Source organism: Orbicella faveolata, unplaced genomic scaffold (genome assembly GCF_042242905.1).
Source record: "Orbicella faveolata isolate gen_17 unplaced genomic scaffold, um_ofav_v1 contig_34, whole genome shotgun sequence".
NCBI lineage: Eukaryota > Metazoa > Cnidaria > Anthozoa > Scleractinia > Merulinidae > Orbicella > Orbicella faveolata.
The window spans coordinates 22,785,509-22,800,964 of record NW_028301563.1 but is presented as its reverse complement, the minus strand read 5'-3'; the positions used below and the strand labels follow the sequence as shown (position 1 = coordinate 22,800,964).

General features: G+C 39.9%; 1 protein-coding gene across 3 annotated transcripts; it reads right to left on the bottom strand.

Moving 5' to 3' along the window:
* Positions 1-26: 26 nt before the first annotated feature.
* LOC110057178 (sex muscle abnormal protein 5-like) lies at positions 27-11,644 on the bottom strand. 3 transcript variants are annotated; one of them, XM_020763762.2, is made up of 4 exons: positions 11,427-11,644; positions 10,986-11,167; positions 1,301-2,275; positions 27-367 (listed from the first exon to the last, which is right to left on the bottom strand). In XM_020763762.2, the coding sequence occupies exons 2-4, from the start codon at positions 11,044-11,046 to the stop codon at positions 183-185; spliced, it is 1,221 nt and encodes a 406-aa protein (XP_020619421.2). In that variant the 5' UTR covers positions 11,047-11,167; positions 11,427-11,644; the 3' UTR covers positions 27-182. The 3 variants fall into 3 exon arrangements, with proteins under 3 accessions (XP_020619421.2, XP_089127708.1, XP_020619422.2); XM_089271582.1 differs by lacking the exons at positions 10,986-11,167; positions 11,427-11,644 and adding exons at positions 3,968-4,061; positions 5,138-5,227; XM_020763763.2 differs by lacking the exons at positions 10,986-11,167; positions 11,427-11,644 and adding an exon at positions 5,138-5,244.
* Positions 11,645-15,456: the final 3,812 nt, after the last annotated feature.

The following is a 15,456-nucleotide window of genomic DNA, read 5'->3' as shown; positions in this document are numbered from 1 at the left end:
CCCATGAAAAAAAACCCGGTCCTGAATATTGCAAATATGACACTGCGTTCGTGTCTATTTTTTAATTAATCATTATGTTTTTTTTTTTACACAAGTCTTTTTCTTCCTTTTATAGCACCTTTAAACATATAACAGAGGATTGACGTAAGATTGAAAAGGAAATTGGTCCTGGGATAGTTATTTTAGCACCAAGTGCTCCATTTGGAATCTTCAAACATCCACTTCCCAGACTCCTCGCCCTCCATGATTGATCTGGTGGAGTCTGAGTCCGAGGTGTCTATTTCATAACTGTGGAAAGTGCATAGCGGGTCCTGAAATCTCACTTGATTCTCTGAACTGCTTGTTGAGTTGCTCCTTGGAGTACTTTCTGAGAGGACACAAATAAATTTAGTCGCAAAAGCGTTATATTTTGTTCTATAGTCTGCAGAATCTACTTTTACGTCAATGGTGACATGACTTTAACGTCTTGCAAAATAGGAAGTTTGGTCAAATATTCTTCAAACAGACACATATGGGATGCAGATATGTTACGTTATCGCTTGCAAATAACTAAATATAAGCAGTCTCATATGGGCACCACTGTACAGGATCTAATAGTCTCTTAAAAATTACAATAGACCACTCAAACACGTAATGCCGGGGCTTCACGGCGATTGTCTGACACGAACAAACTATGTGAAAGGAAGGGCCTGAAGGTGTGAAATAGATCTGCCTATTTTTCCACTGGAAAATTGGGGTCTGCGCCACTGGAAATGGAAATCAAGAACATGGGAATGGCACTGCATAGGCTGAAATGGGACTCCCCATCCCTCAGCACCACGACCCTCCACCCCACCCCCCACCCCTTCCCCAAACCTTCCTTTCAGGACAACAAAAAGACAAGCACGCACTAATGACGGTATTTCATTTCCAAATGAATTGTGCTGTATTCCCTTGGTAGTAAGGGGACTGGAGGGTCTCATTTCTTCCCAGTAAAAACCTTATAAATTAATGAAGAATTACAAAATAAAACGTAGAATTGAAACAACTTAGAACAGCTTCACTGCAGTTTTCGTTATTAAGATCCAAATTGAAAAAAATCGTTTTCTCCAACATCCTTATTTCGGATCAAAAGCGTAAAAATCTTTGTTTTCATTTAAAGTAAAACAGCACGAAAGCTACATCCCATACACCGTTTGCTTATGAAAACGGAATACCATCCTCTCCCTCCCACGCTTGCGGCTGTCTCGTTCCCCCTCCTCCCCTCCCCCCCCCCCCCTCCAAAAAAAAGTAACAGCAACAAAAACAAGATGCAACGTACCAGGAGAACTACCGGAAGATATTCGAATGGCTTCAATAGAGACGTAAGAACTTGGAATAAATCCTTCAAGGCCGTCGTCTCTCATCACCCACCACCAGTCCTCGTCATCTCTGTTGAGGACGGTCACAACTTCTCCACGCTGCACATCCACGTCATTTTCGTCCGCAGCGTGAAAATCAAATAAAACCATCACAACTTCATTTTCAAACTTTCGGAAGTGAGTCACTTGAACTTTTTGCCGACGTCTAAAAGTCTCTGGTGCTTTTCGATCCCAATGAATAAGATCGGATACCATGGAGGTGGTTCGGTTGTCGTCGGGTAAGTCTTCGAGCGACGAAGACATTTTTGGTGTCCTCGATTTTTGACCGTGATTTCTGAACAGCGCCTCTTCGCTCCGACTTCTTTGAACAGAGGATGTAGTAACATTGCTGCGTGGCAAATGTACTACTCTTGTAGAAATACAAGAAGCCCGTGACTGATGAGACGAAGCCTTTTGAAAGTCGTGAGCGTGAACCTTCGTAGGCCATTTGACGCTACTCGTAATCTCAGTGCGAGGAAAGCTTGCGACGAAATCATTTTTACGTAACACAGTACAATAATTAAACGGAATGAATCCTCTTTTTCCTTTGTTATTCACTGCATAAACCTTACTGTTTTCTCTGTAGAGTAGCAGCACTATTTCCCCCTTTTCCGCTTGTAAGTCTGACCGTTCAACAGCATTGTATTTCCACAAAACCCTCGCCTTAATATTTGCAGGATGTGTCGGTGATGCAGCAGCAAGTCTTGACGCTAGTTCAGTTTTTGCTATGTCTGGAAGTGAGAAAGAGTTGTTGTTTAAGCTCGGGTGATAAACTTGACTTATTCCACTATCGCTGTCGTCATCTTGGTCAATATCCATCTTTATTTCACCACCTCCGGGTAGCAATGGTTTTAACGTTTGAAGTTTCCTTTTCGTAGCCCTTTTTGACGTATAAACTGTGGAAGAAATTACATAAATTAGTTGTCATATAAAACACGTGTACATCTTTAAACAACGAAGGCTCGTCTTCGTAAATCAAGTTACTTTTTTTTCAAGACCAGTCGTGTTCCAGGCACTCTGCGATAAGTGCATGTCAGTTGACTGGATCCAAAATAACTCCATCCGTGGGGGAGAAGAAATGGCAACTTTTTGGAGAATTTTTTCTTTTCGCCTTGCAACGCAGACCATGGCTAGTAAAGTGAGTGCCCAAGACAAGGTAAGGCCTTCATATCTATGGCTGGATACCCGTGCACATACAAGGGGACAGTGAAGTGTACTCTGTTTGCATCAATGCAATGATGGCAGAATTAGGAAAATGTAACATAAGTATGAGACGAATTAGATGTCCACATAGAGCGGTTTTCATCTGAATGTCGAAAAGTAATTCGTTTTGCATCAACTGCGCTACACGATCGATGGCCCGTTCCAAACGCCGCTCCATTCATGCGCCGAACCTAACTGATGAGTTAAGTAAGGCAAAGGAGCGGCGTTTGAATCAGTTTGGTTCGGCAGGTTAAGTTTGGTGCAGCAAACAACATTGAATTCGACAGGGTCTGTCGCACTATGCGACGTTGGAGCGGCAGTTAATTCATACGACGTTCTCATCATGTGTCGAACCTAATGCATAAATTACTGTAATTTATTTTTCATATAACGGGACTCGTGATTGGCTCAAAATTGAGTGGCGTGACCAGTCATGCCTGAAGCTCAAAGTCGTCGCTAAATATAAAGACAACAAAATACCAGTATGCCTTCGAGTTATGAGAAACGGGACTGTGTAAGCGAGTTTCTTTGGCGCAAATTCATTTTTTGCTTTTTCTTCGTGATAATAGCCCAGCTTATTAGATTTCCCTTTAACAAGTCGATTTAACCGGGAGAAAACCTCTCTAAATACAAACACTGAACCTTGTTTGAATTTGCTTCCCTAAATATTGCTATAACAGCATGATAACAGCGAAATGTTAGTCATAGCTTTTCTATTTAGACAGAGTCCGTGAATTTAGAACGCATATTTTCTCGTCGAAAATTGTTATCAGCGGCTTCCGAATTAAGTTCGACGCGAGTACGCCGTCTGAACCAGCCGTCGCTCCAAAGTCGCTCTAAAGTCGAACGTAATCAAGTTTGGTTCGGCACATAAGTGGAGCAGCGTTTGGACCGCGCCTTAAAAAACGCGCGCGCCGCTTTTTCATCCAATCAGAAGCAAAACCAAAAGCAATCGTGACTTACTCGCACATGTTTTCCCGCGCTTTGCGTCAGCTACATGTAATTACCTCGAGCTTTGATTGGTTCACTGGATTGTCTTTGTCCTTTGTGATTGGCCACAAAGATTGCTTTGGTTTTGGTTTCACGAGAACCAATTGAAAACTGCTCTAAACACGAAAAATGTCTGTATTTACCTCTGATTTATTTTCCTATTTGGCTAGACATACAATGCGTGTGAGACGTATTATGATTATACTAGGTATCGCCGGAAAATTTGGCCAATAAAGACGATATCTTATGTAAAACTAAACCTATTGCTGCACCATTAGTTCTTATCTATTAGAGCGCGTCCGTATTCTTTACAAGCCTAATTGTAAAAGTACTATAAGCTACTATAGGACACGAGAGAAAAGAACCAAAGGTGACAAACTCAAAAAGTAATTTACCTGATGTCGTAGATTGCGATAGTTGTAAGTCTCAGTGACACGTACTGTATGTGATCCCATAGTGTGAGTGCAGTACGTCATGATTCGTTGATTGCTGTGGTACAAGTACGTGATTATTTGTTGATTGTTGTGAATAAAGGAAAAGGAAATCAAAGAATTCCATTTCTTTTACAATCAATTTTGTCAATGGTGTCTGCACAAAAGGTAGCTTTATGTTATTGTTTCTTTGGTAGGATACCGTGCAGTGAATATAAGCAGAAGAAAACGAAGTGTTAGATAAGTTGAGCAGAGAGCTTTATCGCAATCCAGCAAATTTAAATAAGAATGATTTGTCTGTAGTGTGACGTATTTTCTAAGCCCATATTTGCACGTACATCATTATAACGATTTAGAGAATTTAATTCTAGAATCATTTTACGTTGAAAATGTTCGTATTGATCTGAAGAAAATAGTTATCTCCACAGAAATTACGCATATTTTTGAAAAGATGAATTAAATATGGATGAGAATTTGATATCGCGAAATTAATGATTCTGAACGAAAAACTCTTTAATTATAAGGTCTATTTATATTAAATTAAAAAAAAAAGAACCTGCCTTCTTCTTAATTAATGTTAATTCGCGCAGAAAAACATATATATATTACGCGAATTATAAAACTGCGATATCTAGAGTTGAGAACAGTTTGCGTGTTGAAAATTGAAATCGATAGAAATAATGGATCTGCAATAATTTAAATAACTCTGAGAAAACTAAGAAAAAAATGCGAAAAAATTGAACAAATTATCTTAATATGGTTACAACATTCCTTACTGAGGCCTGAAATGCTATGTTGTTTTTTGGTCCCTTTGGGAAAATATTAAAGCTGCATGTATGCATAAAAGTTGCAGGTTATCAAGCTCGATCGACGTAAGTCTAATGTCAGTTATTACATTTTCGTGCAAGTTTAGCGTATGATCTAAAGCCACATAAAATAAGAGATCTAACGAACGCATCGAAAGAAACCTTGAGAATCATACCCGTATTTTTCTACAACCGTCAATTAGTCCCGGCCAACATCTACCGCAGGATATCATTAGTATGTTAAAAGTTCAACCGGGGAGTTAAAAGGTCTTAAAACTGAATGGTATCGAATCTACAAATGATCCTTGAGCGACAGAATTTTTCTCACCCTCATCTAGTTCATCATCATGCCATTCCATGTTTGAAGTTGATGTCGCCTCGTATTTTCAAAGGAAACCTGTCTGAAGGCGGTCGCTTTGCGCGTCGTGGATTATTCAAAATACACTTTGGCGTTGGAGGAGGGAAACTCATTAGCACACAATTAAACGTCTCTCGCGCTTCGCAGCTTTTGTGGTTGCCATGGAAACTACGGATGTTTGACACCTAGAGAAAAGAATCCCTTGCTTTTCATTGGCTCATTTCCCAAAACACTGTTGACTTGAAAGGTGTTTGCTGAGTGTCGTGGGCTTTTCAAAAGTAATTTCGCACTCACACTCAAAAGTTTATTTTGAAATTATTTAAAATGCAATCGATACCAAGCGCTAAAAGCTTTACACATTATACGTATACGTGTCAGTTGAACAGTTTAAATGAATTTATTAACGAAATTACGGAATCTTCCTTTTAGTAAAGGAAACTGAAGCAGGTGACTTGCTGGACAGCACGCTTCACCCGGAATTAAAAAACAGCTTAGTGAAATCTTTTGTACTTCACAATCCTCTATCATGATCAAAGAAGACTATTGCTTTTACCAAAACAACAACAATAGGTCACAAAAACCATTGTTGTTTTTGTATTTTAACATGCAAATAATCTGCCATGCTTAGGGTATCTTTTACGTTTTCAAATGAATACGATACGACGTAAGTCTATTCACATTCAACCTTTTTTCATTAGCACTCCGGCAATCGGCAATCGTTTGCAGATCGCCTACGCCCGACTCACATAAAATTAAGATGGTCGAATTTGGTTTATTGGTGGACAAAAGGTGTACACGTATTGTCGAAGTTGTCTTAAAGAGACCTTGGGTCAAGCTAAGCGTGCATATTTCACATGCTACATTTAGAAGGTCACATTATTTGATAGAAAGAGAACCGAACAACTCTACGCCACATTTTTTCCCTTTTTGTAAGTCCATCACTCACAAATTCTCATCAGGGTTGCTGTAAAGATCGTACTAGGGGAGTTCAGACATACAGCCGATATCCTAGGCATATTCGTTTCAGTTACATGGTATTTTTAAAAAGTACTTTGCGATACCGCACAAAAATGCAAATGTAAAGTATACAATTGACAGGCCTTGCGTGTCATAAACAGTAATCTTCCACAAGATACCGTTTCTCGAGATAAAACTTCTTGCCCTGAATCAATGCCGATTACTATACTAATAATCGAGAAAATACGACGACTTGATTTTCCACCAGGTGCCCATCATGGTTCCTCACTCAGGCGTAGAGAGGGGAAACGGGAAACTTTTTCCCCCTCCGTCCTGACAGAAGACCACCATGCCTAGTCGGTCTGACAACTTCAAATTCTTCAAGAATTTCGTGTTTGCCGGGAATGTTTTGAAAAGCAATAATAGGTGAATGCTAAAGAAATGAACTGATCACGCTGAAGGATGAATTAAAGGAACTTCATTATCAACAACATTTCTGCTGTGTTATTGATTTCGATTTGATTTTTTCCATTTCCGTTTTTTAAAAAAACATTCAATGATGTTGTCCAAACAAGGGCCAACAGGTGGCATGAGCTTCCGGCGGCAAAAATAATCAGGATTAACTTTAAATAAACACCATAATGTTTAGGATTTAATTCACACGTAATCGTTTCAAGCCATTCAAATTGAGGTGACGGTGAGAAAATATAAAAAGCGGTATCTTTTAAGGATAAAACGAAGAAGAAAACATCGTTAAAACACATTAATGGATTTGCTTCTCACAAAGGAGTCTGAACTGAGCTTGAATTAAACAACTATCTTATCGATAGTTGAACTAAGTGTTAATCTCTGTTAATTGTATCCATTAACACATACCGCGCCGCGCCACTATCAGCATTATTAGCCAATAATCTGCAGATCGAGGCGGGGTCATTATAGTCCAGTTGGGCATTATAACAATTCGGTAAGTTAGCAATGGAGAGTTACCAACTCATGAGCACTCTGCGAGCGAAAGTGCAAGCCTTCAGGGGAAACCAACCAACCTGGAAACAAGTTACTAAAATATTTAAAGCTCGATAAAGAACTCTGCGAAGCTTTCAGCTTCCAAAAAGCCGCGTCGTCTTTTCCAAGCCGTGGCAGCAGTTGTATAAGTTAAACTGGAATCGCGTTTTAAGACTCCGTCAACAACAAATTCAATTCCATCATGAAAATCACTAGTCCTCTAGTATCTGGGCGATTTGCAATGTGGGTTTCCCTTTTCTATCACTGAAAATTGGAGTAATTCTACCTTCTTCAGTTATCGCCATTTGTTGGCCTGTCAGTATGCCGCTTTTTAAAGAAGGAAACGTGTGAATTCATATGTTAAGGCTACTGATGACTATGTTGATTAGTAAGGGCGATTAAAGAGGGTGGAGGCCGTTTTTGTTTAGTGTTATCATCTCATCTGAAGAATGAAAGACATGAAAGCAATAAAAAGGAAAAAAAACTCGTGAACTTTGTTTGAGAAGGGAAGCACGTTACAGTTCTACGAAGCTGTGGCCGATTAAAGTGGAATTTAGCAATGTTGCTTTCCTTCGAGGGAGGAAAACCGGCAACCCGGTAAAAAAACAGCTGGGTCAAGGACGAACACCGGCGATCCCGGTTGGGGATCCCGGGCGGCAACATTGGGGAGAGGCGAGGCATCTAACCACTGCGCCATGATTCACATGTTTCATAATTTCTCCCATCAATGAGTAGAATAACAGCTTAAACTTGCCACCTAAAGAAACTGATCGAAATCTGAAATATGGCAATCCAAGGTAATGGAGACACTAAATCATCAATAATCCAATAAATGGGCAGTGATATTCATTGCAGCCGTGGCGCCATTACAGATAAGCCTGACTACACGACAACCTATTTAGGCGGAAACATCAATGTTTTAGTTGAGATTAACAGAGGAAAGCTTAACGAATTATTTTATCAAGTGAGCAATTTGCACGGAACTGAGTGCCCACTTCACAGCTCAGGCTTTTCGTCGATCACTTTAGTGCACCGCACCCTGAGGAACGTCAAGACCTAGTTTTTGTTTGCTAAGACAGAACAATGAACGATTTAACAAAAACAAAAGCGAGAGAAAAACGATATCTTACAAAAACCAAGCTCACTAAAAGTGTAGCTAAAGGCCAGATTAATTAAAAACTTGTTGCATGTCAACAATTCTACACAAGAAACCAAAAAGGTAAAGAAAAGTGTCCACTCTGAGCTGTCAAGGTGGGGCAGAGAAAGGCGGTCCGACCTTACCCGTCCTGTATTAAGATGCCAAAGCTGATCAGTCTTAAGATCAACTACAAAACTATACCTCAAACTTGGTCACTTTTATTACCAAACTAGACTTTGCCCTCCAAGCAGCATTAAAATGCAAAAGATGTAAATATTATTCATGGCATTTAAAGCTGCCGACGATTCAACAAAATCCTATAAATTGCAATGAATCAAATCTGATTTTCTCGACTGCACCACCAAAAATGAATATTCGAGGGTACGAAGGATGAATTTCTTAATGAGACAAATGAGCTGTTCTTTAGAAAACGTAAGAAAAATTCGCCTCAGGATATTCTAGCCAAAGATCAGTCAACTTTGAGAGCTCTTAAATACTCTCACCACTGAGAGTGTTATTTCACGACAAGAGAAACAAGTAATTGAATGTTAAACATTCTGCTGAGCGTTCTTGTTATAATTAAGTTTACCAGTCTAGTGAATATCCCGAAATCTACTCCACAAAGTTTTATACGGGAAAGCTCTACCCAGACTTGGGTAAAAACGCTCACCGTTTTTCATAACAACTTTGACAGAGAAGGTAATCCTTTTGAATATATCCTTGATAGAAAATGGCCCCCTTTCAACGCATCATGAACAGTATGGCACACTTCATCGCTTATTTCCAATCTTTCATTTAATTTCCCTTAAAATACTTAGATGACTCAGCCATCGGGACCTTTTTAATATCTAAATGGCAGCTCTCTTCTATGCAACTCATGCAATCCAAATCCCTTTCAAAAGGAGCCCCTCCCCCGAATAGTTCATTACATGGAGAAACCCCCCATAAGTTTCAATGTCCGAAATGTTCTTTTTTTATTAGTTCTGTTAACACAAATAGACCCAAGCAACGCACGTCGTCATTGTTAAAGTTATCTGTTTAAATTTCGCCTGTCCCTCTCCCTGAAACACACAGTTACGTTTTAACCTATTCGGCTCAGCGTCTGTGTCCCCCGTTTATCAGCTCAATCTGACTTTACATGTCTGCAATTAGTTGTAGACACATCTTTTCTAATTCAAATATATTTCGTCACTTTAATTTAACAGAGTTTTATTTGACTCCCGGTTTTACCCATATAGAAATGAACGACAGTGAAATGGAAGGTGAAGCTAATGGCAGCTTTGTTCAATCACTGATTAGCTGTAAGATTTTCCTGGTAAGCCCAAGACACATTTTAGGAATTTCTCAAGCTAAAAATAATCCCTATATATTTCAAAAATATCCATTGGAAACAGGAAAACGTCAACACAAATTAGCAGCCGCCATTATAGCCGGTATTGAATCATACACAATTTGTTTTAAATGTAACATGTTAGTTTTTCTTTTGTCTTGTTTGAATTGTGAGCGAAGATTTCGCGTGTAGTCTAGCCGCTATCCGCTTTGATACATTTAAAAGATCTTCCCATCGAGACGACACCTTGACACAACACAGCAAGAAATCGGATGAAATCCTTATCTTTTAATAAAAGAATTTATCTCGCAGGGCAAACATCTTTACCATACGTCTGTATGCAACGGAAACGAAATTATGCAAGAATCCTAAAACTCGTAGAAAAAGTAAACAATCTTTTGAGTTGAGATTGAACAAGTTTACAAGACTTTCTAATATTGAGTCAACTGGTTTGTATTAGACATACTTGCAATATTTTCATCAAGCGCGATGAAGACGGCTATACAACAGCACGAAGTACAAGCAATTAGTTCAAAGAATTAGTCAGTTAAGTCTTGTAATCATGGAAAATTTCTGATCTAATCGTTGGGCAAGGAATGAATATTTAACTCTTTCTTCCTGTTCTGGATAAATGAGAATAAAAGCGTGTTGATTAGAAAAAGGAAGGATTGTACACGTCAGTGAAGTTGATATTCAGCGAAAAAAAAGGAAACAACGCCTGCACTTTTTGAGGCCACTTCAGACAAAAAAGCAACTTAATATCATAAACGTTTTTCTTTATCTGTATTTTCAAGAGTTGCAAACAAACTGTTTTGTTTTGGTTACCGGTTTCCCAATACAATGAATGCGACTTAATCCTGCCAAGTGTATAGGCGATATTAGACGTTGAGCTGACTAGCTTGTATTTGTGCCTCAAAGAGAAATCTAGCACTCAACATAAACTGAATGCATCGCCGATTGATTGTGAAGGTATTAGAGAACTTTCCTATGAACTCTAAAACGAGTCTGAACAAAGAAACTCTGCGTCTTGTACATTAACGTTGAACTTGCTTTGTTTGCTTATCAAAGCTGTGTACGATATAAGATTTACGAAATTTTTGTGGAATAATACTTATAATTACCCTCCCCCCGGCGACGAATTGAAAAAAAACTCATTTAATTGTGCATTTGACGTATCCAGTCTACGATCTTCGAAAAACAAAGAGAAACAGTATTCGATTCGCGGTAGGTAATAAATTCCATTTAAAACGTAATTACTCTCTAACGATTTTACAACCCCCTGCAGTATCTATGTGACTGCGGTCATGTTTTTATGTAATACACCATCCACATCAATAACGACAAAAGATTACGGACATAAAATACTGACCAGAGAACACTGAGCTTCATACCTTTAAATTGGCCCGCGCTTGTAGGCTTCCTTCCAATTACAGACGGACAAAAGAAAGCCATTATCCCAGGTACCCTCAGTGTACAATTCTGACTGCCGATTGGAACTAGAGACGGTTATAACTGACCTAACACGTGTGAAGCTTTGGCAAAGAACTTTCCAACATAACAGGGTTAACCAACTCTAGAAGAAAGAGGAATTATCGAAAAACGTCTCAATCGTTGGAAAATTATTTGTAGTCAGTCGATCTATACGTGCTTTTCGCCAAGATTGGAGTCCGCGACAAATGCACATGTTAAAATCCCATTAGCAACACTGCTCATTCTTTGTGAAGGCACGCTATCTCACTGCAAATTTAACAGGAAACTTTGAAATCATTCCTATTCGTTTGTGAGCTTTATTTTAAGTAACAGCGAATAAACTGAAACAGGAAATTACTGACCTGGACCGTAGTTCTTCTCGCAAAACGAACTCACTAAAGCTAACGATATCGTCGACAAGCAGCCATATAATTTGCATTAAATGACTTAAGAATTTACCAACAGCACTAAATACTTCAGCCTAAAACCCTTGCACAAATACGGCTCGGATTACCGAGGAATCTTTGTGATATGTCTCTGGTTTCCGGTGGAAATGTCACCGCGTCGATCGAGAGAAAGAGGCGAGATTTTCTTTAAGAACTGACAGGTGACAACCAGTGACGACAATGGAACGATCCAGACAATACCTGTCAGTATACAATTACTGCGAGTTGATAAGTAATTTTATTACCTGTCGATCGAGTTTATAAGTGACCTGATTACCTGTCATTCTTCAAAGGCAATAATCCCTAGATATTCTTTGCTCAGGGCTCTGGAGCTGTTTGACGCACTTTAACTCCTTTTTCTTACAGACTTGAAAAAAGCAGCAACGTTATTTTTCCAGTCTTATTGATTACTTTGCAAGTGAATAAGTTCAGCTCAAAAGCTCACTGTATGAAGCCTGTGGCTTGAATTATTTGTTTTTATACTCGTTGGCGCCGAAAGTGACTTGATAAACAATAATATGAGAGTACTACTACTCTACTCTTTCAGTCATTACCTTTAAAAGTATCTACAGTCAAAGAGAGTCCAATAGACAATACTGGTTCTCTAAGCACTATATTAGATTATGAGTTAGAGATTCCCATTTTAAAAACAATATTAGACAAAAAGGACAAAAAGCTAATAAAGTGCAGACGAGTATTGGTCACGGATGTGGACGGGTAGACACTATAAGAGGAAACAGTCTGAAACACTAGAATTTTAAGAATTTTTAACCGATGAAAACCGGCGAATGGAAATCGGTATAATAGACAAAACGGGGGTCCGGAAGCTGAATACAATCGAACCTCTCCAAAACGACCACCCTAGGGACACAGAAAAGTGACCGCTGCAGAGAGTTTGTAGAGGTAGCCGTTATGGGGAGGTAGGGGTGTAATATGACACCTGCTTTTATACTTATTGCAGCATGTAAATACGTAACACATTCAAAATAGATCAACAAAAACTCTCGGCTCCCAGAAAACAATGGGATGTGCGACTAGTCTCTCTTTCCCATTCCCGGCGTTCCCGGCGTGCTTCTGTTATTCCCTCTTCCCCAGCCTCCGAACTACCAGCCTGCACGGTCAAGGTAATACGAAAGAGGAATCTCTGGAGGAGAGAGCAACAAAACCGGCAGAGACCAAAGACGCGTGGCACAGATCAAGTTTTGTGACCTTTTACAATACAAAATGGGGTTTTGTTGACACAATTCTGCAGTCGTTGATTAACTGGCTTTTGTCGAGACTAGGGCCCCCTCCATCGAGGGGTTAGTTTTGGCACTTGGGACGCGCTTTAGCGGCCGTTGCCGTTGTGGAGTGGTGGCAGCTATAGAGAGGTTAAAATAAGTTTTTCAGTTTTTTTATTGTTGCACACTATTTACGGAAAAACAACTTAACATAAGATGGTTTACATTAAGAGTGCACCGTCCGCCGGGACTGAAAAAAATAGGCCGCTGTAAAGGTGGCCGTTAAGGTTCGACTGCATACTTTAATGTTGTCATCCCTGAATGTACAAGCTAAGTTTTCTTCTTTAAGTTGCATGAGCAGGAAAGTCCTTAGTTTCCGGTTTTATTGCCAAACATTGGTTCTTATCACACGATTAGGAAGGAGCAGAAATGAAATTGACATCTATAACAATACCGCCAGTCGTTGAAAAAGTTAATATTTTGAATCTACTCCTTTTGGCTGAGTGTTTTCGAAAGCTGCTCTTGTCAACGCTGAAATGCAATGATCAAGTTTCATTGTATTCCGTGCTGCTTCGCTGGCTTTAGATTGTACATTTCTTACCAAAAAGGAATTCGACAAGGCCAAAATCGTACTTTGCCCTGCATTTGCCGGTAACGGTGGTTAAAAATTAAATCTAAGCCATTGTTGTCAGTTTACTGAATCTTACTCTATCGAATGGACCTCGGGCAATTGTTAAACTGGAACCGAGATTTACCATATTTTGCACCTGACTGAGAAAATGGCTTGAGCCGCTCGGTTCCTTCTTGTCCATCAGTATGCTGGCCAAGTGAGTGAGTTCAGTGATTGCTATGAAACAATTATTGGATGAGGTTTTTGTGATATCCAGAATTTCTCGGTAAGGGTTATCAGCCTCAGTCGGCTTCGGATGAAGCGATCACTAGCTACTGTTCAAGAAAGGATCCCGCGCGCACTTGTAGATCCGACTCGCGTACTCGAGAGATCAGCGGAAATCAAGCCTGAAAACAGAAATTAAATGAGAGCGTTTCTTTTATTATTATTTCCTCGAGTGCACCCTAAAGGATACTTTGACAGCTAAAAATGGTGACGTTTCGTCATCAACACCCTAAATGAGACCAGAATCCTTCATTTGTACCCGAGACGAGCATCCCCGACCTTTTCATATAGGAGTCCCCCCCTTCCCCCCTCCCCCCTCCCCCCGCCGCCGCCCACGGGTTTCGAGCGTCAGCCGTGTAAGGTCGTTTTACAGTCGCTTGCAGCGTGTCAAGTTAGTTATTTTCGAGAGGTAGAAGATATAACGATTTTTTCATTGAAAGGAAAATACTTACGGTTCTTCCTTAGCGATTCAATTCAGGAAAAGTCTTCGTGGTTTTTCCTTCACAAACCTACGTGATATTGTGAGTTCGAAAGCAATCGAAATAAATGAATGATTAAAGGCTCCAGACGATTTTTTTAACACAAGAAACGGAATGACAAACGCTACCTTTCGGTAAATGGTTTCTTGACAGAAAAAGAAAAAACAATGAAGAAGAAAAGGAAAAATAAAGAGTAGACACCACTGGGATTCGAACTCCCAGTATTAATCTTTTGTTTACGTACCGCAGGCTCAAGTGTTTCGCTCAGTCTATACCTCACTTTTGACCAAACAAAATGATCTTACCGTTTTTGACTACAACACATGGAAGACATGTACAGATACGTGTAATGCAAAACGTGTAGGCAGGCCTGAGTAACAAACAGCTTCTTAACGTTGAACTTTTTCATTTTGCAAACAACCCTGAATGGAAAAAGGCTTTATGGGCTCGTTCGAAAGCTAGACTGACCTCACATCACAAGTAGTTCCTTAATGAGCAATGCCTCATAACACCCTTTCATAATTTATTTTCCAAGTTCAGTGGCTCACAGCCACTTTAATTGTTATGGTGTTTAAAATCAATATATGTCTCAATTGGATTAACTTTTTCCTTCACTTGCCTACTACTCACGTTTTGCCAAATCCTCTGTATAAGATAGAAAACCCCGCTAGTTTTGGAACTAAATTCTTCTTGCTTTTGAATTGTACAGTGTGGATGTGGGATGGGATCACCACCTAGATGTGGCTGAGTTTAAGATGAAGCTGTTGGCCCTGAAGAACCCAGGGTCAACAAGATTGACAAAAGTATTGCATTATCAGGTTTAAGGACCAAAGAGTGAAGGAGGAGTTCGTATTGATTTTGTGCTCTGTAAGATGGATTGGATGATGAAGAAGAGATAAAGCCTGGAATGAAGTAAGAGTGGAGCAAATTCAAGGACATGTTCTCATCCACCCTTCAGGAGCCCTTGGGAAGGAAAAACCGAAATGGAGGCTTGGAGACTGAGAGCACACGAAAGCTTGTCGAGGAGAAGCACGATCTGAAATCAAAATTGGGGGGCGCAAAAAAAGCCGGAGAAAGCAAAAGCTGGACAAGCATATGCGAGAAGAATCGTGAAGTGAAAAGAAACTGCGGGAGAAACTGAGAGGACAAGAATCGACGAAACTGCAAGAGAAGCAAAGGAAGCAGCAGACCGCAGACCAAAAGGATATGAAGGGCGTTCATGATACCACAAGGCTGCTAAACGGGTGGGAGACTAAGGAGGTAACGCTTCCAGGAAGACCTGAACAGACCGGCACCAGACTACTCACCGGATCCGACTGAAGGGCCACAACTAGCCATCCGAACGGGACAAA